This window comes from Carettochelys insculpta, chromosome 3 (assembly GCF_033958435.1).
Source record: "Carettochelys insculpta isolate YL-2023 chromosome 3, ASM3395843v1, whole genome shotgun sequence".
Taxonomy (NCBI): Eukaryota; Metazoa; Chordata; order Testudines; family Carettochelyidae; genus Carettochelys; species Carettochelys insculpta.
Window position 1 is genome coordinate 95,349,925 of NC_134139.1, and position 25,750 is coordinate 95,375,674.

General features: G+C 41.1%; 1 protein-coding gene across 2 annotated transcripts in view; it reads right to left on the reverse strand.

The window, feature by feature from the left end:
- The window catches only part of PCMT1 (protein-L-isoaspartate (D-aspartate) O-methyltransferase), a 43,480-nt gene that overhangs the window by 9,413 nt on the left and 8,317 nt on the right, over positions 1 to 25,750 (reverse strand). The window contains exons 2-7 of one of the 2 annotated variants that reach the window (XM_074990399.1): positions 16,078 to 16,182; positions 13,685 to 13,716; positions 11,664 to 11,768; positions 6,274 to 6,394; positions 2,742 to 2,827; positions 72 to 241 (exon numbers count right to left, since the gene is read on the reverse strand). In XM_074990399.1, the coding sequence (XP_074846500.1) occupies positions 72 to 241; positions 2,742 to 2,827; positions 6,274 to 6,394; positions 11,664 to 11,768; positions 13,685 to 13,716; positions 16,078 to 16,182 (619 nt within the window). Of the gene's footprint in view, positions 1 to 18; positions 242 to 2,741; positions 2,828 to 6,273; positions 6,395 to 11,663; positions 11,769 to 13,684; positions 13,717 to 16,077; positions 16,183 to 25,750 lie in introns of both variants that reach the window. The other variant, XM_074990400.1, reaches the window with a different exon arrangement.

Below are 25,750 nucleotides of genomic sequence, written 5' to 3' on the forward strand. Positions count from 1 at the left end.
AAATCCACACCCTTTCACCTTGTACACGTGTATGTGTGGAAGAAGAAAGTGGAACAGAAAATCACTTCCACCTGGACCACTGCTTCTCTTTATCTGTTAAAGGCACATATATCACTCCCATCAGAGGCTTCATTTTGACACTGCCATCTTCTAGTTTATCATATTGTTCCAGCATCTGGTTTCCACCTGCAGGGCCGACTGGTAATATCAATCTTCCACCAGGTTTCAATTGGTCTATGAGCTAGAATGCAACATACACAGATAATTAGAGTATTTCTGTACAGCCAACCACCTTAGAAAATTTGGACTTAATTCACTGAACAAAGTAAACAGTTCTATGAGATTTTATTAAAGCTAATCAAACAGCATAGATTGAGAACATGCATTCATAAAAAACTATTTCAGCCGTTACGAGATAATGGCCTAAATTACAAATCCAAAACGCGTTTTTAATCAAATTGTATTTGTCCAGTATAATACAGCCATTGGTATTTTACAATAATTTCTGGAAATGTAATTAACTGATTATCAGTTATCCCAGCTGCAAATAAAATAGTTGTGGTTTTGTAATTCTGGTTTCTCTGTAAGATCAGAAAATTTATCTTAACATGGTTACAACTCCGTTTAATGGTAATCTGTAGCAGACTCATTACTAAACGCCATGACTACACTAGAAAGCTTACCACATCACAGCTGTACCAGTGCCGCTGTGCCACTGTAAGATCTTCCATGTAGCCCTTCTATGCCAATGGGTCAGAGCTCTCCTGCCAATTTAATTACATCACCTCAAATGAGTGGCAGTAACTATGCTGGTGGAACAGCATCTTCCACCAACATAGTGCTCGTCACACTGGTACATCTGTCAGTGTAACTTATGTTACTCAGTTTTCCCCTACACTACAAGTGATATAAATTATGCCAAAATTGTTAGTATAGACATAGCCTAATTTGCTAAACGTATCATCTTGTTATTTGCTTTAAGTCTGAACAGGACACAGTCTAAGACAATGTCCACAGTACAGCTTAAACTGGCGTAATTTATGTCACTCAGGGATGTGCCTAAGCCTCCCCCTTGAGATACACAAGTTACACCAACCTAATCGCCAGTGTGGACAATGATACATCAGCAGGAGTCTCCAACCAACACAACTACTGTTGCTCACAGGGACTACACTGATGCAGCTGTACTGCTGTAAGCTCTGTAATGTTAGCAACAGTCTAACAACATAGGGCTGCTGATCACCTTCAGCCATCATGACCATTTGATCTTGATTTACATATTTAAATAAAATGCTGAGTTACAAAAGTATTTAATTACTTGGCAATTCTTGCCTTTTCCATTAAAAGAAAGGCCACACTCTCAATGTTGAGGGAATGTGCTATGGTCACTAATGAAAAATCTAAGTAAAAATTTAATTTATCTGATGGTTGGTAAGAAAGGGAATTGCTTAGAATAGAAATAACTTTTCCCTAAGTTTTTAAATCTCCTTTTTATGTGACCAACAGGAGTCTAGCAAAAATGGCAAATGGGGATGAACAGTCTAATTTACACTTTGACATTATGTAAGATTCCCTCTGCCAACACCAATAGTTTTCCATTGCAAATGTATCAATCAACGTCTGGTGGTGGCTAACCTCCCCCATAACACTCTAAAATCAAGATAGTTCCACAGAATCATTTGCTGCAGTTTACAAGGATTTTCAATATTAATTTAAATTTGAAAGACTTAATCAGCATTTATCATACCACTACCTTTCCAAAGCTCACAATAGATCAACATTTAACTGTGGCACTTCTTTCTCTCCTTTTTCTCCCAGAGAATGGTGAGAAGTTTCCCTTTCAGAACCCTAATTCACACCATTTAAACTGTCTACACCTACATTACAGCAATCTGTTGTCAGAAGTTACTGTTGGAAGAGATCTTCTGGCAAAACTTCTGCCGACAGATAACATCCACACACCAAAAAAAGGATTGAAAGAGCAATCTGCTCTGTCAGAGTGCAGCCAGACTGCCCTCGCTCAACAGAACAGCCAACCAGAAGCTCAGCATACAGGGCTGGTGGGTGAACTGAAAGCCCTGTCTCAACAGATAACCACCCCCACCCCCCACAAGCATCTACATGGATTTTTTGTCGACAGAAACTGTCAGCAAAGGCATTATTCCTCATCGCAGAGAGGCAGAATGCTGTCGGTGGAAGTACTGAATTTTTTCGACAGACTGCTGACAAAATGCATTATGTGGTTAGAAGCTCCCTGGGTTTTGTCGACAAACCTCTCTAGTGTAGAAGTAGCCTCTCTGTATTGTCCACCACTGTTTCTGGCAAGCACTGAAAGAGACTTCTTTTTAAAAGGTCATAAACCTCACTCCTCTTTCCCAACAATGGCAAAGCATATTACTGTCCACAATGCTCCCAAATCCTTTACTACCCTGGAAGCAAGGAACCAGAAAAGTATTTCAACTGTATACATTCTAATAGCTCATAAAATCTAATGGGTTCTAATAGTTTGTTTAGCCAAAGAGCTCCAAAACAAAAATCAACAAAAATCTAATATGTGGGTAAGCCAGTGTTAAATATTCTTAGCTAGGTAAAAGTATTACAACATACAATATTTTCATTCTGATAAGAAGTCTAATAATTTTTTAAGAATTGCTGATCCTATGGACATCCCAACTGTATATATGTCAGCATTTTAATTAAAAAGCTAACATAGATTAATGAAACAAAAATAAAAGGCTTACTGCTTGGGGCACAACTGGTGCTGCAGCTCCTACATGAATAGCATCATAGGGAGCTTCTTCTGGATAGCCCATTCGTCCATCTCCCACTGCAAGAAAGCAAAACCTTTTAACCCTTTCAAGGAACGCGCAACAGCTAGCTGAAATTTTTCAAGTTATTCAGCTTCAGTGTAGGGGCTAACCTCCATTTTACCTGAAGTTCTGGGCCAAACTGAATTGTCATAAGAACGTGAAACAAGTTCCTTTAAAATGTCGTATTTAACTGTATCGTGTATGGAGTGAGTTCAATCAATGAAGAACAATATTTCAAATATTGGTATTTGGGTTTGCAACTGGTATTTTTAAACATACTTTTTATTTACGCCACAAAACAGAACATCTGTAAATTTTACTTCCAAAGAAATTTAGAAACATTTAGACATTTGCAGTCAGCATATCTGTGTTTTCAATATGAACAAAGATGTTAACCAGGGCTTGCCTGATTCCCTAATTCAATGGGAAACAAGAATTCATATTTGAGGTTGGGTTCAGTCTCTTGACTGGAGCACCTGAAAGCTCGGCAGAAGTAATGTGCTCAAGTTGCTTGGAGGGAGAAAAATGTGACCATCATGTTACCTCAGAAACAACCTATATCAGACAATCTAGAGCTCCGGCAACCTGAAACCTACTAAAGAAAGAATGTTAAAGGTTACTGAGGGTGTCTGCCTTCCACCACACACATTACAAAAAACATTGTTAACCTAACACCAACCTCCAGCTTGCCCACACTCCTACTAGAATATCCAATTTAGGTTAGCAATTTGAAACCCTCTGTATATTAGAGACTTGAATCATTCTGAATAACTACACCACATCCATATGAGCCATACTGTTCTGGGTACCTCAAAACAGCAGGTCTGCCCTATTTCCACATTAAAGCTATATGCTTGTGACACTGCATCTTCAATGTTCTGTGAGCACATATCACATAATACTCAGCACACAGACACTTGAGATTTCAAGACGGCCTTCTGAAAGTCCTGTGGAAATTGCGGTGGGTCTAAGTCAAATTCAAACAACATGAGACAATCTTACAAGTCCCCTGGCAATGCTGGCACCATTTAAAAATCCTTTAAAGCCACACTAAACATCTACCACTTGTTCACTACTCAGCAAGAAATATTCCTTTTGTTGCTTTTGATAAACAGTCATGAAGTGCCGAAGGCAGCTGTGACAAAGCAGTAGAGGATATTCCAGAAGTCAGTGGCTCTTCACAAGCATTAACTGAACAGTATTCTGCACTCGTGGCAAGATGCCACAAAATATAGACACAGTGTACATTTTAGAACTAGCTGAGCTGATTAATTCAAGTTGTGCACTTTTCTCTTTTAACATAGCCACCACCGATCACCATCTCTTCTAGTTTATCTCTGGCCTTCTCAAAGTTCTGGGTCTCCCAAAGATATCCCAAAAGCCCAGTGTTTGATAGAGGATCTCCTACCCTGGTACTTTTTCCAGTTTGTCTAGTTCAAAAAGTCCTTGTTTCTCCATACACCTCGCAATTTGATTGCCAAGACTTGCTGTACTTGTACTTCAGGTTGAACCTCTCTAGTCTGGCACACACTGGTCCAGCAGCATTTGTGGTCCACCATGATTTTAGTTAGCTGAATGTTCACTTATCAGGGGTCATGGCCAAGTTCCCAGGCGAGTTCCCACAGTCCCACAAAATGTGTTTATAGCCACCAGTCCTGGCTCAGTGTTCTGTGCTGTTATTTAGCTCTAATTTACCCCTAATAAGCCATGGAGGTCTTGGTAATATTGACCTCCCAAGGTCTGGCAAATTCTCTGATTTGGCAGCATTCAGATCCCAAGTGTGCCAGACTACAGAAGTTCAACCTGTATACATAACAACAAAATGCACTACGGACTGAGCAGCTAATAACAGCCAAAATAGTGGATCTAGTGCATTATATAATGGGCACATTTTCTACCCTGAGTTATTGATTGCTATCCTGAGGCGCATTATAGGTCATCAGTCCTTTGGCTTACTCATGGCACTATCCATCACTGTCAGCCATTTGGCCACTAGTCATGCACTTACATATGACAGTTAAGATGCCCTTAGAGCTCAGATGGACCCCCACACCTTGCATACTGGCTATGGCATAGCTGACAACTCTTTAATACGATAGCCTTCTTATGAGATATTCTGGTGGAAAAAAAAACAGTGAAGTGCAGAAAGAAAAGATGTTGGATGCTGTGAAAAGAAAAAGCTGAGCCCTGTATTCATGTAATTATGTGAACTCCAGAGACCTTGACACCTGTGCAACAGAGTGAAGAAAACAGATCAGATAGGTCACCTAATCAGCAACTGATGTACTGTATTGACAGTAACGGGGAAAAATTTGCACTCTGAACACTATTTAAAAGTGTTATCCGTTTACTCTGGCATTGGTTCAATGCAGATTAACACTGTAAAGATTAACACTACAACTAACCTTGAATTTACCACTAGCCTAAATTAAGTGGTAGTGCACACAGGGAGAGCACTTGTATATGGAAGTAAGATGTCTTACAGGCCTGCTGTCATAGGGGAAGCACATAATTTCTCAAGTTTAGGAAAGATCTGGAAATGTTCCCACTTCTTGGAAAAGAGAAACAAAAGTCAGAATTTTTGCAGAGGATCTCAGCTATAGGAGCCAAAAAAAAAAAAAAAAAAAAAAAAGGTAAGTGTAAGGTGAATAGTTTGCTAGCAATTTAAAAAAACAAAACAAAAACATAAGCACCTGGTGACCCAGCACCAAACCACTTAAAACACACCATGTTGCTTTTTATAACTAAGACTTTGTTTTTCCCCCTCGTAAATTTCCATTACACAATCTCTATATTTAAAATTCAGAGTTGTGGTCCAGTAAATATTGTGACTGGGCATTCTTCCATCACTGATTTTAATTAATCTGCATTAGTGTCCATTTATATATTACAAAATCCTGCAAAATACAGACACTTACAGTACATTTTAGAACTAGCTGAGCTGATTAATTCAAGTAGCGCTCTTTACTATTTTAGTATTTTTTCACTTTTGCAGCCTTATGCCAGTATATCTTTAAAGTACTAACACACAAGCACAGAGTGCTGGTACTGTAATGCTCTAATTTTGTAAGCAATTTCATTCACACATACAAACAAGGAAGCTGTAAATAAATACAGGTTGCATTTTTAAAAAGTTAACATTTTAGAGAATTCTTGTTCAGTTATGTTTTATTCAAGGTATACACTATTATGTCAGCAAAGTACATTCAGAGCACTGTCTTTTTTTCAAATATTAGAAAACTCAAGGTCATTCAAAGGGAAAGGAGAGATTTTCAAAGGCCTAAAGGGCAAGTTATATCTTCAAATTTTCAGCTGTACTTGGGCACCTAACCCCCCTTTGTGTCTTTGATTTAATTTCTTTGAGGAAGATTTTTAATTGGCTCTCCAAATTCAGGTCATTTGCAGTCACCTTTTAGTTAGAATATTAATTTAATTAAACTATACTGAAGTCTTTGATGCTCACCAATCAGTTTCACTCTTCCTGAAGACAGTAATGTAGGATCATCCTTTTTGACGTTATTTATTGAATCATCTACTAACTCTTTGATATGATCAATTCCTACAACTCGTCCTTGGGGACCAACCTGGAAGAAAATTTACACAGTTGAGCAGTTTTGCTAGACTTGTTTTATTTTAAATGCCCCCATTTCCACTTTCTGAGACAGTTCACTACAAGTAAGTCTGCAAAGCTATATATTGTCCCAATCCTGATAAAGCTACTGCTCCGAACCACTACATTCTGTTTTCTAAAACCAGTATGTAATTAAAAAAAAAGTGTGCCACTACATATTGGACCTCCCTGGTCTGGTGTCCTAGGGATCTGACTGGTCCCAAATGAGGGAATTTTCTCCGGATCAGGGGAGGTCAGATCAGGATTAACAAGGACTTTGCCAGATTCAACAGGAGTCCCAGCTTGTCCAGAGTTTCTCTGGTGAAAGCTACCTGGGCCTGTACCTGGAAGAATAAACAGCCTCACAGGAGCCAACTGTCCAGGTATGGCTAGACCTGAATGCAGCTGCAGTAGAGAAAGGCCACCACCACTGCCACATATTTGGTGAACACTCTGGGGACCGTGGGGAGCCCAAAGAGAAGGGCCATATAACTGAAGGTGCAGGTGGCCGACAGTAAAACATAGGTAGCGCCAACAGGAAGGCTGGATTGTGACATGGAAATATGCATTCTTTATGTCAAGAGTGGTGTTTGAGTCCCCCACATCCAGGGAGGGAATAATGATGCCCAGAGAGACCATACAGAACCTATTCTTGTTCCCTGAGGTCCAGGATAGACCACAGCCCCACCCCCACTTTTCATTTGGGTCTAGGAAATAATGGGACTCGAGCTCTCAGCCCCTGTACCGAGGAGGAGCATCTTCCACCGACCCCCAGGGCCAGGAGCAATTATACTTGCTGGAGGAGGAGCTGCTCATGAGATGGGTCCCTGAACAGGCATGGGGGAGAAGATTGGAGAGAACAAAAAGGGATGGTGTAGCCTGATGCGAATGTCCTGAAGAACCACTGGTTCGACGTAATGGCTGACCAGGCTGGAAGAAAGGGGCAGAGCCTGTTGAAGAACAGGAGGGAAGGATGCAGTGGCACTCATGTTCCAGTCTTGGGTATACCATCAAAATGAGTGCCTGGCCCAGTGCAAGGCTTAGCATAGCTATGGCTGGCCCCAGACTGAAAAGTTAGGGCTTATACGGGTATAGCGGGGTTCAGGGCAGTAGAAGTCTGAGCACACAAAAGGTGGAAAGACCTTGATTGGGGTTATGGCTTAACTGGGCTTTGGCTGCATAGCCAAAGTATTTTGTGGAATTCCTGAAGTCCTTGAGTTGAGAGTCAATTTTGTGCAAACAGCCCTGCTCCGTTGAAAGAAAGGTTCTGGATAGCTTGCTGAACTTTCAGTGGGAGACCAAATGGCTGTAACCAAGCCACTCAACACACGGCGATGCCTGAAGCAATAGCTCAGGCCATCACATCCTATGAGTCCAAGGAAGCCTGAAGACAGATACTGGACACCGTTTTACCTCGCTGTAGAATACCAAAGAATTCCTTCTGCAAGTCCTCAGGCAGCAAGTCCTTGAATTTAAGGAGAAAGTTCCAAGAGTTGTAATTATAATGGCTGAGGATAACCAACTGGGTAGCCACCCTGAGAAACAGGTTCCCCATGGAATAAACCTGTCTACTGAATAGGTACAAGCACTCAGCATACTTAGATTTTGGGCCTGGAGCCTGTTGACCCTGACACTCCTTTTCATTAACTACATCCATCACCAAGAAGCAAGAGGAAAGATGGATGTACAGGTACTCAAATACCTTGATTAATATGAAGTATTTGCACTCTACCCACCAGATGGTAGGAGGAAAGGAGGCCAGAGTTTACCAAATGGTGAAGGCTTTACTAAAGATAGCTTTACTAAATGGAAGGGCCACACACAAATGCCCCTCTGAGATGAAGACAAAGCTGCCCGACAAAGGTGGTCCTAGAGCACCCTGAAGTCTGTGGATGGAGAACCTGAAATGGAGAAACTCACCACTGCCTTGTCCAGAGAGGAGCTGGAAGAAGCCAATAGGGGCACTGCCTATGCCGAACCCCCTGGCTAATCAAGTGGCAGAGTATGGGAAGCTTCCTCTGGAGGCGTGGAAGGGTGAAGGCTTGGAGGAGGACAGCTAATCATAGACTTGGGAGCCAGAGGGGTGGCCAGAGTCTGAGGAGGAGGCATGGTGCCCTGCACCTGGTGATACTCCCAACACATCCAGAACTGACACTAGGATGGAGGCCACTGAGTAGCGCCCATGTCCCTGTGAAAGCAGGGGTCCACTGGGGTGGAGGAGTTGGATACATCCAAGGCCCCCCAGAGAGAGAGAGACAGGTAAGCTAAGCAGGAGGACCTTGGGGAGGGTGACCCAGCTGAAGCCATTAGCGAAGAGTGCTCAGTGTCAACCAGATGATCAAGACTGGTGTTAGTGGTGAGATGTCAAGGTTGGCAGGGATGTACCAGGCACCCCAGACATGGACAGGCAGTCTCAGCATGGCAGCAGGGCCAGATTTAGGAGGCGGCAACTCAGGTGACCACATGGAGTGCAAGGCTTGCGGTGCCAAATTGCACACATGCACAAAATCAGTGCACTATTAACGGAGAAGCTCAGCATTGCAGGAACATGCTCAAGGATCTGATCTTAATTACCCTCTTCCTTGCAAAGAATGATTTGACTTTCTGGGACTAGAATAAGTTTTTCATGTAACATAATGGTAGTTTCCTCAGTTTGGCAGAACTTGTTGGGAAATATGACAATGTCACATGAGAGCACTTATACTGATTAGCCTGTGAAGAATCTATGGACCATTACTGTAATAACAATTAAAAAAAGAAAAGACTGACCTTATGCATGGAAGATGCTTGATAACATATTGATGTGGCTTGGCAAAGCAAAATGTTAATCTATAATAATGTATTGCACTCGCAGCATTAGTCTAAGGGGAAAACTTATTTACAGGAAGATTTGTTGGATACAACCATTTTTGTTGCCAAGTAAACAAAGACTGTTTCCAGTATACATGTCCTGTTTTCAGGATCAGCTAAGGATGTGGAAAACCTTAATGGATGATGTTACAAATCTGGCCATAAAACCCCTAAATAAGGATCTCTGGGAAAGCTGCATTGACAGCATAAGGCAAGCGAGGTACCAAGAGACTGAGGTTTACGATTCCTGGAGCTGCTGGAATTAGTGGAATCAGACACAAAATAGAAATTCTGCAAATAAGATCATCAGCTTCAAATTTTTGGGCTAAATTATGGTTTGACATGATATCCTGTTCCAAGTACATGTTGTAAACAAGACATTACAAATTTAATCAATGGATATCACTACCAGTACTACTCTGATGAGGAGCTGCCTTGATTTTGTTGTGACCTACAGAGAAAACATATTTGAAGGTGCCATCACTGCTGCCAGATAAATAGCAGAAGACTTAAAGAGCTGAACCTATATTAACAGAAGAATAAACAGTTTGGTTACAACAGGAAAGATACAGTAATGGGGGAAGAACAATTCAAGAGTGAGCCACTTGTTGACAGTGTTCAGGCATCTATGGAAGAACAGTTTGGACAAATGAAGCACCACAAAGGGATCTGGATGTGGGTAAGATCTTAGTAAGTTTCCAGATGATAGGAAAACACTCCTGAATAACTGTATGGATTGTACCTGGATGCTGACAGATGGGGAACATTTGCACCTCAATAAGAAAGACCTCTACATCAAACTGGATAACACCTATCCTATTTTGCCAAACAGGAAGCCCCCTCCATTCCAAGATCTCCAATTCATTCATGATCCGGACCTGAAGGACACTTTTTCTAATGTGTGGATAGCTTTGAGGGTTCTGCTCCTGCTACCAGTCACAGTCACAATCACAATCACAATCACGAGGGGCTAGCACAGCTTTTGACAGCTCAGGCTCGTTAAAAACGTATCTTTGACTCATAATGGGTGACGGGAAACCAACATCTCACTGTTTTTTTATTGCTTGAAAATGCCACTGGCCTGTTTCTGGATCTCTCAGATATTGATCTTCATTTCACAAGGGCAAAGTAGAGAAAAGTGATGTTTTGAACTCAAAGGGTTAGACTGACATTTTAAGGATGTCACCTACTGTAATATTTAATACTAGTCCATACTACGTTGGTGCACAGTTCAATTTCTTGAAGTCAGTACATTTCAGTACAGGTTGCACTGAAATTCTTAAAATGTAAAAGTTTCTGTGAGTTTAGAGGAAACTGTTTCTTATTTGCTTATACATTGTATGAATAAGTACAATTTGCACACAAGGATCTTTAAACTTTATGAAAATCATGCACATACATAAAATGGGCTATAGATGCAACAACAAATAAGGTATTCCAAATTTTAACAAATGAAGGGAGGGTGCCTTTTGACTCTGAGGTGTCAAAATCTGGAGGAACTTATTGTGGGGGAACCCAGCTGTGCTGTAAGAGGGTTATGTATTGAGCAGCTCGGTGCTGGTGGGTGGAGAGGGTGGGGAGTTCCAAGTGCAGCTAGTTGGGGCTCAGTGGAGGGATCCAAGAGCAGCTGTTTGGGGCTCAGTAGCGTGATAATCTGTGTGTAAAGGATGTGTGGGGTGTACTGAGTGCATGCAGGGAGAGGGGTTGGAGGAGAGTCTCTGCATGGGGTCTGGGCAGCAGGGAGTTTGGATGCACAGGGGTTTGGCAGAAGGAGGAGCAGCTCCCCTTAAAATGATTCTCTCCCTGCTCTGTGGCTGAGGTGCAATGGTGGAAGAAGTGCAGAGTTGGGGGAGATTTCTGGAGGTGGGTCTGAGCTGGCCTTGACCGCTCCATGCAGGGAGATGTGCTCCTCCCCCAAACCCAGCCTGGACTAGCAGCTGAGACTGGCACAGGGTAGGGACCATCAGCCAGCGTGGGGCTAGGGATGGCCAGATATGGGAGGGCCAACAGACGGGGCTTTACATCTCTGCCAGCTGCTTTGGGCACCCAAAATGATACACCCATGTTGCCAAGTAGGAGCATGTGATTGTTATTGCTGAGTTGTCCACTATGTGATCGACTGTGCCTCATTCCTAAATATTTGGTATTAGCCACCATCAGAACTGGATACTAAACTACTTGTTCAGCAGTCTGATACAATAGGTGAATTGTAATGGTTCCTGTGAAAAATTATCTAGTTTACTATAGGAAGATAAGGATGCTAGAAATTAAAAGACCATACATTCATTTTGCTATTATTTTCTTTTAAAATTTAACTAAATTTTACTTAAAATTTATCCAAAATTTAACTGAAAAGCTTCTGTTGGCAGAAGTGGATAAAACAAGTTACTCACCATTCGTGAAAAACATGCTGTAAGAATTCCACTTCCAGATCCTACATCAAGGGCTTTGGCTCCTTCATGTAACTGTTCATATAAAAGTTCTAGAGCATATGCATGCTGACAAAAGAAAAATAGAAGAGCACATACAATTTTAAAACTTCATTTTAGCCAGTGCATATTCACTTTTTCAGAGATTTCAGGTTATACAGGATAATTCAGTGCTATTAAAGGAAACACGTCAGAGTTTTTCTGTACTACAGCAAGAAAATTATTTTCCTATTTTTCCACCTAACATTAACATGCTGTTCTCCACTATTTCCTCTAATAACAAAAATATAGACCATGTTATACTACTATCTTTAGATCTATAGCACATGGCCATTTTTTGAACAAAATAATTGGTACAGATTCTTCACTGCATTCAAGATCACTCATAACACACTAATGGTGTACGGTCCAGAAAAATACAGCCAAATTGAGAATTCTTTACAAAGGAGGAATGCTGGCACAGGACGTGGTTAACATAAGCTATACTCCAACAATCTTCAGCTTGTATAATCTCTTGGAAACTATTTGACAAATGGAATACGAAAGAAGAAGCCCACAGGTTGTTCTAACCTAGATAACATCAACACAGAGTTAGCCATAAAGAGGTCCCTGAGCTCTATAACACACTTAACACCTTACCTTGTAACAACCAAAAACTCAGAGACAAGACTCTTTAATTATCAAAAATGATTTTTTTTTAATCACAGCATGAACATTACCCCTCAGGCTTGTTTTAAAGTCCCTAAATAATTCCTCATTTTATGAGCTGAGTTCTTCATTGCATCCATACACAGCTCATGTACAGGAGAGAAGGGGTTTGCAGGAAGCCAACCGCTGATCCCAATTTTGTTTGAACCAGCTCTACATAAAGCTGCAGGGAACAGCTTTTATTTATATTACTGGAATTATGTCCCTAATGTTAAAAGCAACAAACTGGGGAAAATGGAGCCTTGTTCCACAGACACCTACTTCTCCCTCGTACCAAGCAGCTCAGCCCCATGAAAAAGTCAGAGGCAGAGCAGATGAAAGACAGCATAGCGAGTGCTGCCTGTTTTAAACTAACTAGTGATTGCCTTACAGAAGAGAATTTTCCAGGGAGTTTCTTCAGTTAGTTTCAGTTCACTTTGCACTGAACTAGGCAGCCGCAGGACTCTGGGGCCACGTGCAATTTCATAATGCTGTATTTTTAAGTTGGCTACATGCAATTCAATCAAATACAAGAAAATTTGAAAATTACTAGTTCTCTTATAATTAAGTTCAAAAGTAAAGGTGACCTGAAAAACTCTGAATAAAGAGGAACCTATGGCTCTACTCAAGCAATCATTAACATGACAAAGATATATATATTTTTGTCATAAATACCTAAAATGCAGGTTTTCATATTACCGTTGGTGCAGTATATGCCTTCAATACTGTAAACGTTTTGAGATTTAACTTTTTAAGATATAAAAAAGTTAAAGTTTCAAAATAGTTTCAAGTCCCTGCCCTTTGAATTCTAAATGGGTAACTTTAGGGCAAGACAAATGGAGTGTAAGCTATAAAAATGTTTATTGTTGTTTCCTATAAACGTTGTTTCTCAAATTAAATACTATACAGGCTAAATATGATCAAATTAATTCTTAATTTCAAATAATAAAAAAATGAGAATAGTTCAGTATCTGTAATACAATATCAATGCACTGAAACATGTCCTCATGTTAGAATTCAGCCATGAACTGTCTGGGACTCAAATCAGTTGGTAAAGATCTCACATCTCAGTACAATTTCTCTCTTCACAAAAGAAAAAAAAAGATTAAATATATTATAATAATTCCAACTGGTTGAATTCACATGTTAATGAGAGAAGTACAGGCAAAATTACAGTAGTTTACAATACTACTGCCACCACCGAACACCGTGAAAGTTGTAGAGTAAGTGTACTTTTATTCTGGAGAGTGATGACTACTGATCACTTCTACTACTTCTGTTACAAATCTAATGCTTACCATGTGTGGAGCACTGATAGTTGCTTGGAAGCCTGTAAAACAAGAGAGTTACTACTGATATAAGAGCTGAACTGTAAGTATTGTAACATTCCTATCCAACTTATGTATAAAACATCACACATGCAAGTCCTGAAAATGAGATACTACAAGTGCTCTAGTTGTGCAATCATCTATTAGTACAGGTTGAATCTCTCTAGTCCAGCACCCTTGAGACCTGACTCGTGCCGAATCAGAGAATTTGCTGAACCACAAGAGGTTAATACTGTCTAGCACTGTGGTGTCCAACATGTTTGGCAATATATGGTGAACTGGACACTGTGCTCTGGCGAATAAGGCTTTGGAGCCATATGCGGCTCTTGGAGCCTTCAAATGTGGCTCCTCCTGAGAGCTGCATGTGGGGAGTGCCATCTGCTTGCTCCATGCACATGTCCCATCACTTGATGTGAGAAGTGCGTGGCAACCCTGGCGGCAGCTCTGGTGAATTGCTGGCATTAAATTAGAACAGCGGGAGAGGGAAGCTGGCTCTGGGGGAAGCGGAGGATATTTATTTAGAGAGGGGAGGGCTAGAAGTCCTGGTTCTGGGGGAGAGAGAAGCCATTTATTTAGAGCAGGATGAGAGAGGCTGGGAGCGCTTGGCTCTGCAGTAGGGCACTCGTTTGGTGGTGGGCCGCTCTGGCGAATACGGACAGATGACAACCACAAGTGTGGCAATCTTTGAACTCCTATTGGACATGGCTGGTCTAGCAGCATTACCAACACTTTCACTGCTTACTGGGCTCTTAGAAGACTTTTAGGGGTAAATTAGAGCTAAGTGACAGCACAGAACACTGAGAGCCAGGACTGGTGGCTATAAACAAACTTTATGGGACCATGAGACATTTGGCCACACCCATGATAAGTGGACATCGTGGACATAAAATCATGATGGACTACGAACGCTTCCGGACCAGAGTGTGCCAGATTAGAGAAGTTCAACTTGTACCTATTTAAATTCACATACAAGAATTGACATGTCCAATCATAAAAACAAAGAAAAAAGTACTACTTCTTTCCTCTACTCATCAGTATGTACAGCAATGAGGGACATTTCTATATCTTTTCTCCCGCCGCCCTTCCCCCTCATTTGTTCCGTTATTTTTAGTTCAGTACAAATCTTAAGTTTTGTAAAGCTATATCGCATGAAAGCTGCTCATGTAATCTTTATATCCCATGAGCACTGCTCCCACTTCCCACTGTTATTCCTCACATGCCAATTTATAATTTTTTGTGGTTTTGCAGTGGACTATAAATTTCCTGATGTAAGGACTGTGTCTGTAAATCAACATATATTATTTAGGAGCCACCTAGGTTACTCAGGGAGCTGCACGATTGGCTCTCTTTCATCCCAGGGGGCCACAAGAGTGCTGTAGCCAAAATGGCCTCCCTGGATTGCTAACTGCACTTTCATACCTAGAATCTGTGATGTGTGCTGACTGAACTGTTAACAGTGTTTTGACTGGATGCACAAGGAGTATACGGCTCTCAGTTAATGTTTGCAATGAGCACACATTTCACTTCACATGCATGTCATTTTTAGCAATACCAATAGGGGGAAAAATGATATGTATGGACATCAGTGTGATCTGGCTACCCTGTATGTGAGCAAAAGTAAACAAAAATATCCTGCCAGCTATATATTGAACCCCAGGTTACTCAGCACTGGCATACATATACAGAAGGAGAATGAATTGAGCAGAACTGTATTGCATGCATTAATACTTATGGACTATCAAATCAATTTTTAATTTGATTGTTAAGATTCACATAAGAGAAGGTATGCTTATGTTTGACTATACAAGCAGTTCAATATCAATTAAATGTCAACTCCACCACCAACCAATATAAAAGCTGAAAAAAATGAAAAGAATGGATATGCTTGGATTCATCCCCCCACCCCAACTCCAAAATTAAAGGGTCTAGGTGGGAGAAAACAAATTCCAGAATTTATAATCCTTCACTGAAAAATGCCCTGTCAGAAGCAGCCCTTTCTTATTTAAGCTTTTAGATCAAATACCCACACAAGCTGATTACAATGGCAGTATTGTACACACAGAATCAAACTGTTTAGGGTTTTGTATAGTAAGTCGATATCAAACTGGTAACAAAATGAAAAACAATATTAGAGAACTATAAAATATTCTGAGAGGTATCACTAAAAAAATGGGCTACTGCAATCTGCATCAGCCAAATCTTCAAATTAAAAAAAACATGGAACAGCTAATTGTAAGGAATTAAAAATGCTTCCACATAAAAGTCAAAAATATTTCTTTAAAATAAAGTATTTTTGTAATCTTACAACACATGACACACATACTGTGTTAAGGATAGACCTCTTTAGACAGCGGCTATCTGACCTATTGATTGAGGTGAGTCCATATAAGGGTTGCACTTCGCATAGTGGCAACGGTCTGTAGCCAACATTACTTCAAATACTTTATCTGATTTGATTATTCCATTTTCTGGAGGAAGAAGAAGAAGAAAAAAAAGTTACTCAGAAGAAAACTGAAAGCTACTCTTTTTTTACAATGTCTGTGTAAGGACAAAATGTAAAATTGATGAATTTGTAAATTAAAATAGTTATGTTATGTATTCGCTGACTTGCACTATGCTTCATTTTAAACTTTGACCATTATATAACACGCTGAATTATTAGTACTCCACAAGTGTTTCTAAAAATTAAAACATGCTTGTAATTTTGTAATTTTTAAAGATTTTTATATTCATTTTTACAGACATCTGCCTCCTTTCCTTTTTTCCACCCCTTGGGAAAATGTTGCTTGTTGCATACTTTGGCCACTCCTGAAAGAACACTGTCAATCTCATTGGTTTAGCATCCAATGTGGAACATAAAATATACTGTTCTAATGACTTATGGTTCCTCCATCTACAAAGGAAAGAACAAGACCACAAGTGACAAACTACCACGTATTTGCCTATTTGAATAACTAATTTATTTTCAAGTGCTGTTTCACTGTCTTGACAAAAATGTTCCTCTTACAGGAACTCCTACATCACCAGGCTTCTGACGCTTAGTCCTAGCCAGCCCACGAGTATTCACATCAAAACAGTTACATCTTTGTTGCTCTCCCAACCAAATTGTAAATGCTTTTGCCCTTTTTACATTCATGTGCACTACCAGTTGAGTCAGTAACATTTTTGTTTAACTTGTAATTGAGTTCTTTATTGCTAAATTATTATTTAGCCTTGTTTTCTTAAGTGTTCTGAAAGAAGTTTCATGCAGTCCTGAAAGAAACGTAAAAATAAGGAGTTGAAAGCACACTTCACAGCCAGTTTTTATGTAACAAAAAGATAAGCAGTTTAAACCAAAAATGAAATGCTCTGTGAACCTATTTACATTAAACAAGGGGTACAAATTTCAAAAGCACTTAAACCGTGTTTGAAAATGGGACTAAGTCTCATATATTAGGCACTTTTGAAAATTACACCCAAGATCTAGTAATCTAAACTCAAATTATCAGGCTTCTAATAATACTACTGTATTATCATCAAAGTTATTTCAATGCTTATTTCAAATTGAGAGCAAAATATCCTTCTAAAGACGACCCCAATAAGCAAAACATAAGTTTCTTTAGACAAGTAAGGCAACAAACAGAAAATAGGCCATCAAAGCATTGTGCCAAATATCCCTCTACACACACACACACACACACACACCAGCTTATTCAGAATTCGTCTCTGCCTCTGACATCTTCCTAGCTAATATTCTTTCCTCCATCACATTGCACATACAATATGGTTTCACTTCATTAATACAGAATCAATGAAATATTCAGTTCACAGAGTCAAAGTGCTACCAAACTTGCACACACAACTTTTCATTATGGGAATATGAGCAAAATATCCATTAGGAAATAGGAGAGTTCATAAATTTGCAGAGCTGCCATTATTTTACTATCATACCAGCATATTACAAACAAGTATGGGAGGATAAATATCCATATTCTTGAAATATCCAGTCTTGAAATCTCGCTAATATTTTTGTTACTGGCTGCCACCAGCCTAGATATTGTTTAAACCAGAGGAAAGCAAAACTACCAAGATAGTTCCATGGCAGACAATTACAGCATCACTGTACATATAATGAGGGGCTATGGAGATGCAAATAAAGTACATAAGTGTACAAAAAATCTCAAATACTAATTTCTTCTTTGAGATTGCAATGTTGAGCATGAAGCATCCAATTTAGAGAAAGTAGGACTAAGGTTACCAGTTAAATAAAACTATTACCTGACAAAATGATGAATGTTAACAAGTTTGCTGCACTTATCTATACTGATGCACATGCACTGAAAGGGTGAACTGCTACCACTTCTTAATATATTCTACATTTCTTTAGGATCTTCCATACCAGGGAATCGCCAAAATGCTTTGTGCATGTTAAGCTTCACACCACTGATTTCGTTCTCAATTTATGAATGGAAAAATCTGAGCCAGAAAGGTTAAATGACTTGCCCAAACTCAGACAGTATATGGCAGAACCAGGAACGGCAAAGAGAGCTCCTTAACTCGCATTGTTTGAGTCAACACTAGATAATACTCCCTTTTAAATATTTTGACTTTTTATAAAAAGGAATGTCGATTTATAAAATGGTCTGCAATTTCTCAGATTACCGTGTCATTTTTCAAACAGCATCCACTATAAAGTATTATAATTAGTCCAGACTAATGTATCAAAAGATTTTATTAATTCCTAGGTAACTGTAGAAGGAAGATTGGGGCAAAATAGCCACAGTATTACTTATGAAGAAAAAGGAAGTTTGAATTTTCTAACAATCCTGAGTCTGAAGATACACAGATTTTCCTTTCTTGAGTTTTAGGCTGACTGGAAGAGAAAGGCAGAGTCTCCTAAGTTTTTAGCCCTCTTAGGGGATGCTGACACTGTATGGAGCACAGCTCCCAGCCCTGGCACACAGACTCATGACAACTTTGGCCTAGGTAGTGAACTAAAAATACCAGTGGGGACATGGCAGCTGTGACCACAACTTTGACTAGCCAAACAGGCCTGTTCTCCAAGCACATGAATAAAGGTATAAAACAGAATAAAGGGACACTCGCCCTCCCCCACCTTCCATGTTGCAAGCAACAAGGATGCTCAGAAGAGCAAAGACTCCAACAGAGGAGACTGGCCTGTTTCAAGGTTGAAACCTGTGCACTGTGAACTCCAGTATCTAGTGGGGGCGAGAAACAGCTTAATCTAGATGTTGCCCAGTTAAGAGTTTAGGCTGCACACTTATATTGGTCTTTTGGAAACTACTCTGAGTTTCTGTCCATCACTTAAAACATCTGCTCAGGTTTACAAACCTTCCATTGATGAAGTGGTAAATCAATTAATAAATCTGCATTATTTGTCTTGAGCACTACAAGGCACCTCCAAAGCCACATCACTGAAATGTAGTGTTTGAAGTGTTGTGAATTTATTATTTTTTGTTTTTTAAAAGTGTAATTACTAAAACTGGATGAGTAGCAGAAAAATGTTGACATATGTATATACAATTTTTATAAATAAATAAAAATGCATATATGATTAGTTTAACTGGAATTTTGCAAGTATTCATTAAACTTAATTCAACCAAGTAAAGAATCAGACAAAATAAGCTATCTGGATAAAACAAGTGAAGCAAAGCCAAGAAGCAGGAAGATATAATCAAAGCATAGGATGCATTAGTAGATTTTTGACTAACATATTTAATTAATTTCACAGTTATTCAATGAAGATATACATATTTTTCATCTTAACTCCCATGCTGTGTACATCATCTTACTCATCTTTTTCTTCTTGTTATTAAGCCAGGCTAGAAAGTAAGTTACATGTATTCAAACTGTATTAAGATGTTAAATTCAGAACACAACTTTTTCATTCTCTTAAACTATAGGAGTGTACCCTGTAGTGCATATGGCAGCAGAAACACTTTGCACTCATGTTACCTGGGTTCACTCGTGGGCTAGACATCAGGTAAGTTTTTCAAACTGCATGAATTGGTCTCAGTTTTAAGAAAAACCAATAAGTGAATAATTGTACTATGGAAGCAATTTAAGGAACAACTGAAGCATCAGAATTAATGATCACCAGTGAGAGCAAGCAATTGAACTGAACATCTCTTTAAGGCATTTTGCTGCATTATCATCCTGTACAAGCCACTTAAAAGTATAGGTTGAAACCCTCTTGTCCGGCACACTCCCCTCCATCAACATCTCTGGCTCAGCAGGACCACAGATGTTACTGGATGAGAGAGTACCTGGAAAGGGAACTCCAAGCTGCACCACTGCAGCAGAGCGCAGCTGGTGGCCGGGAGCCCTGCTGGTGGCCAACTATGGGGAGCCCCAAGGTGGGGAACCCCATTGCAAGGATCCCAGCCCAGAGTTGGAAACCCTGCCCGGAGCCTTGCAGCAGGGAGCCAGCCGGGGAGCCCATCTGGGGCAGAGAGTTCAGACCAGGGGAGACAGATGGGGAGCACAGCTGCGGCATGGACTCTGCCAGCATTCTCACAGTAGCAAGGAACACAGCCAAAGCGGGGAGCCACAGAGCGGGGAGCCAACCAGAGAGCCTGGCTAGGGCAGGCAGCCCCATGGCAGTGGGGAACACAACTGGGGCAGGGCAACCCCACAGCCAGAAAGCTGGCTGGGGCATGGATGCCTCTGGCAGCCCATGGCAGTGTGAGGTCCAACAGGGCAGGGGAGCCAACCAGGGAGCCCAGCTGGGACATGGGACCTGTGGCCAACCCTGTGGCAGCGGGGAACTCAGCCAGTGAGGAGGAGCCCAGCAGCACCATGGAGGAGTGTGTGTGTTTGGGCTGCCTCCCCAGGACATGGAGCCCCACTGGCAGCCCCAAAGTGGGAGTCCTGGACAGCAGCTCAGTGGCAGGGAGCCAAAGTGGGGGCAGCCTACGGGCAGGGAGCTGATGGAGGCCAGAAGGGGAGCCCAGCCAGCAACCTGGCAACCCTCCCAGGGCAGCCAGGAGTCCTGACCTCCCCCGTCCAGCAAATCTCCTCATTCGGGACCACGCAGGTTCCAAGGGAAGTACAACCTACATTAGAATATTTAAACAGACAATTCAAACAGGACTGCAGTAAATTTACGACCTGTATTATGGCTTACATATAACTGTTTATCTTTTCTCACATCAAGACAATGAATTTATTCATGTGCTATCACAGGATGTCTATTTTAGCAGATGTAGTTGTTTGGAGGAAAAAATTACTTTGGATTTGAAATAAAATAAAGAAGAACTCTTTAAGACCAAAACATTTTGATTTCCTATTGACCTGCTGTTACTTTAACTTTTCTTTCATCAATGGTTGTATAAAACCTTAAAATGAAGTTTGTAAATGTAATGAAGATTTAGTATTAACACACAAGGTTCACGCTGTTTTTAGATACCAATAGTCACTGATAGTCCTGGCATTGATGCACTTGTACAATTATCTCCTTTTATCAGATTATGGATTACTGTAGATCTTCAGACTACCACACAAAATACATTTTAGTCCATTGACTCTGGATCTGACTAGAAAAATATATTTATTTCATTCTTGTTTAGTGTTGGTTCGAGGTAGGAATTTTCACCTGAGGGAACCAACAAAGGGAAGAACTGGTTTACTTCAATTTAAATTGTGTATAAATATGGTCAGAAGCAACTTTTCACAAAAAGAAAAATTCTCTTTGGTTTTATAAATTAAATTCAGACCTTGTCCACTCTGTTTTTCATTCAGAGATTATATGGAGAGTTTAAGATTTAAAATTATTTGTTTCCTTACAGACAATGAGGCCTGAACTCTTTTTGTAAATTATTCCTCCAATACCCCATAAATAATTTATATTTGGATAATTAGGAATGTAAAATAATGTGCTGTATAACTGAAGACAGCCTTTGGATGATCCAGAGACAAGTACTTGCAATTCTCCCCCAACTTAATTTTCAATTAAAACATTCTAAAACTTCAATAAAACCTTTTATTCTATTGTTTTATTCATGCCTTTGAGTTAAACTTTATTTTAAAAAATTAATGACTAATAATCTGAACAGCATGTTCCATTTCCATAAGAGTTCACTTCCACGGTATCTGTGGTATAAACCCACTTGTTTTCTCTGGATCACCTTTAGAAATATAATTGGATGTGCTATACCTTAAGCAAAGTAAGCTGTATTTTCAGCAATTTCACACGCTATTACGTTGGTTAACTGAGTATGCGCATCAAGACAACCACAACATGTTTTGAAGGAAAGTTTTGTCAATGAATGCAGACAAGAAAGCAGAACTTCTTGTAAAATCTCTCTCATACCCTTTAAAAAAATGTGCTCTGAAATATCTGAACTATTGCCAAAAAGCACAAAGGAGTCATACAAGCCCCAGAAAATGATGGTGAAAGTTTTTTATTCCCCTTTCATTTCCTGCTAAACAAGCTTTACATTCAGTAAAAGCAGATCTTTTATCAAGAACTAAATAAATTCAATTTTTCCTTAACAGAAGAATGCCCATAGCAGGTCAGACCAATGGCCCATCTAGCCATAGATTCCGACTCCATGGATTGTCCAAGCCCCAGGCAATGTCTCCTTTTTTTAAAATGTCAATTTGCTGAATGGATCTTTTTATGTTCATTAATATGGAGTGGATGCGCAACACATCCATACTGGTGGACATAAAATTCTTTCTATATGTGGACAATCTGTGTCAGTGGTGGAGCCAAGGGGCTTGAAGGATGAGGGCTCTGGGATTGGGCTAGGGATAAGGTGTTTGGGGTGCAGGTCAGGTGCTCCAGGCTGGGACGAAAGGATTTGGAATGTGAGAACAGGTTCAGGGCAGGAAATTGTGTCAGCCCCCAAAACTGCCAATAGAACAGCAAGTGGCTGGAGGAAGGCAGAGAGGGACAGGTGCATTGGAGATGCCTTGGCAGAGAAGACCCAGCTGCACCTACACTACCAGATAAATTTGATATTTCATAAATTTTAATATTTAACATCAATATTATGAATTTGAATAAAGTGTCCACTAAGGTTCTTGAAATTCGACCCACCTTTTTTTCAAGTCGAATGTCTGTGTCCCCACTGCCCCGTGCAAGTTTGACAGCGTGAGCACTGCATTGTGGGAACCCATCCCACACTGCCTTAGCTCGGGTTGCTTGTGGGTGTTTCACTCTGGAATCCCAGAATTCCAAGCACTGTCCCAGAATTCACTGCATCACTAACCGCACAGAAGAAAAACTAGACATTGTGCCATTTCCTGCTCCAGCATTCCAGCCCAAGCATGGATCCACGAATGCTCCAACTCATAGCTCAGATTGTTGTGAAAACCAGAGTGGCTGTCACGCAATTTGTCCTTCAATTCCAAAGCTCAGTGACACTTGGCTAACCTACTGGTTCTGCTGCTGAGGATGGTTTGGAAGAGCAAATCTCCCAACTGCGGTCCAAGAACTCAGAGCTCCTGGCTGCTGCATGATTGCATTGCTGACAGTGGAATGGTAGTTTTGGACTCGAGAGACCAGAACACACTGGTAGGACCACATCATTTGGAACCCAGGGACAACCAGTAGAAGGTGCAGAACTTTCACATGCACAAGTCCACCTTTACAGAACAATGTGATGTGCTGGAGTCCGCTCTGAAATGCAGCAACACCAAAACGAGGCAGGCTTTAACTATTCAGAAGCGAATGGCAATTGCACTATGGAAGTTTGCAACCCCCGACAGTTACCAGTCAGTGGCAAATCAGTTTGGGGTGGGCAGATCTACAGTGGAGTCTGTGGTGATGGAGGTGTCCCATGCAATCTGTCAGTGTCCCCTCCTGAAGACTGTCACCCTGGGAGATGTATAGGCCATAGTGGATGGCTTCGCTGCCGCCCGGGGCTTTCCTAACCGCAGTGGGGCAATAAATGGTAGAACACAAAGGTTGTTTTACCAGTGTCAACACTGGCTGGTTACGGGGGGGGGGGCGGGGTTCATGACAAACGCATATTCCAAAATTCAGGACTGTACCAAAAGCTCCTGGATAGGACTATTTTCCCTGATTGGAAAACCAAGATCAGCGACAGGGACTGTTATATTGGGCGACTCTGCTCCCCTGTCTGATGAAGCCCTACACAAGAGCCCTGGACCGCAACAAGGAAAACTTTAAGCACAGATTCAGCAGGTGCAGAATGGTGGTGGAATGAGCCTTTGGATGTTTAAAAGCGAGGTTCAGATATTCATTGGTATGTTTGGATGTTTCTGAAGCTAATGTTCCCACCGTTATTACAGTGTGAGCTATTTTGCACAACATGTGAAGCCAGGTGGGAGGCTTTCCCATATATCTGGAAATCTGATGCAGAGGCCATAGGCAGGGCTTACTCACAGCCACCTACACTGCTATCCACCAGTAGCCACACTGAGATGGCAGCAACAAGGGATGCTTTAAAAAACAGCTTTATGACTGACCTGTAATACACATGCTACCTGCACACTTCACTGCCACAATGCCAATAAATCATACCGTGCCTTAGCGAATGAATGCTTTTACTTGGTGGGAGGGGGTTAAGTTGCAGTAAATAGAATGCATGTGCCTTCAGCGGCACTCACCCTTCTCACTCCCACTCAGTTCCCTCAGCCACGCATCTGCTGTGGACCAGGGAGTATCAGTGCGCAGCTGTGCCTTCACAGCCAACCTCCCACCCCACCCTAATCCACCCATTTTGATTTAGCAACGAAGGGTCCTGTGGCACCTTATAGACTAACAGAAAAGTTTAGAGCATGAGCTTTCGTGAGTTAACTCACTTCTTCCCAACCCTTCCTCCAACTCCTGCAGAACAAAAAAAAAAAAAAAAAAAAAATCACACCAAGCTCAAAGGATGATTTTATTTGGTGGGGAAGAGAAGTTTAAGGAGCTAGGAAAAGAAGCCTTCTCAAGGGTGCTTGAATAGCCTTTTGCAGTGGTCCTTGGGGCTGGAGCAAGAGCCTAGCTTGCCCTCCCTCCCTGTGTGCGGGGACTGAGATGACGAGGGGTGGACAACCTCTCCTCAAGGGACTCTGGCCAGTGGGTATCAGCTGCTGCCCTGCTGGGTTGTGAGTCCCTCTGCAACTGAAGCAGGGAGTGCAGAACCTCGCTCCATAATGGCCGTTACAAGCTTTGACACGACCCCTGTCTGCTTCGACAATTCCTGCTGCTGGAGGTCAAGCATTCTCTTGTTAAACTATACTTGACTCTGATGCCACCCAGGTGATGCCACTGAGCAGTGTCCTTTGCCAAGTTCTTGTGCTCTGCCTCAGTCTTTTCAATATCCTAGAGGATCAGATCTTGTTCGTATTTCTTGCATCTTCTGGTTTTGTCTGGAACGCTGGACACTGCGTCTGGAAAATGAAGGTCAAAATTAAGATGCAATTCCCATAGTGTGCTTTGAAGTGCAATGAATGTTGTCTCTATGTATACTGTCCCTGAAAGTATACTTTTGAAGGACACATGGGTTATTAAGGATGGGACAATAAGCGTGCATTCCACAACACCACACTTGCCATCACTTCTCCAGCACATTGCTTTGTGGACATGGTAAGCTATAAGCAAGTGTCCCTTTTGAGGGGAATGGGAAGGCCTGCAAAGCAGGGGAAGCCACCAGGTGTCCTGTGGCAGGAAAAAATGGACAACTGCATGTGTGGTTTCGATGTACAATAAAAATAATGTAAAAAAAAAAAAAAAATCCAAAGAAAGCCTGGATGAAAAGGGACATGGGACAGAAAATGCACACCAGAGGACTCACCCATGGGGGATTCCTGAAAACAAATGGTGCTTGGAAAGGGACATGGTAGGGAAACGCCCAGCAGTGCCCAATGCCAGGGAGTCCTGGAAAAATCAAAAGAAATGCTGGGGGAAGGGGGCATGGGACGGTAAATGCCCAGCAGAGCCTGGCAGCTGCCATGGGGGCTCACGAAAATGCAAAGAAATCATGGAAAATGAATGCTGGGGGAAAGGGACATGGGATGGGAAAAGAAGAGCAGAGCCTGGCAGTCATGCAGGAGTTCTTAAAAATTAAAAGAAATGCTGGT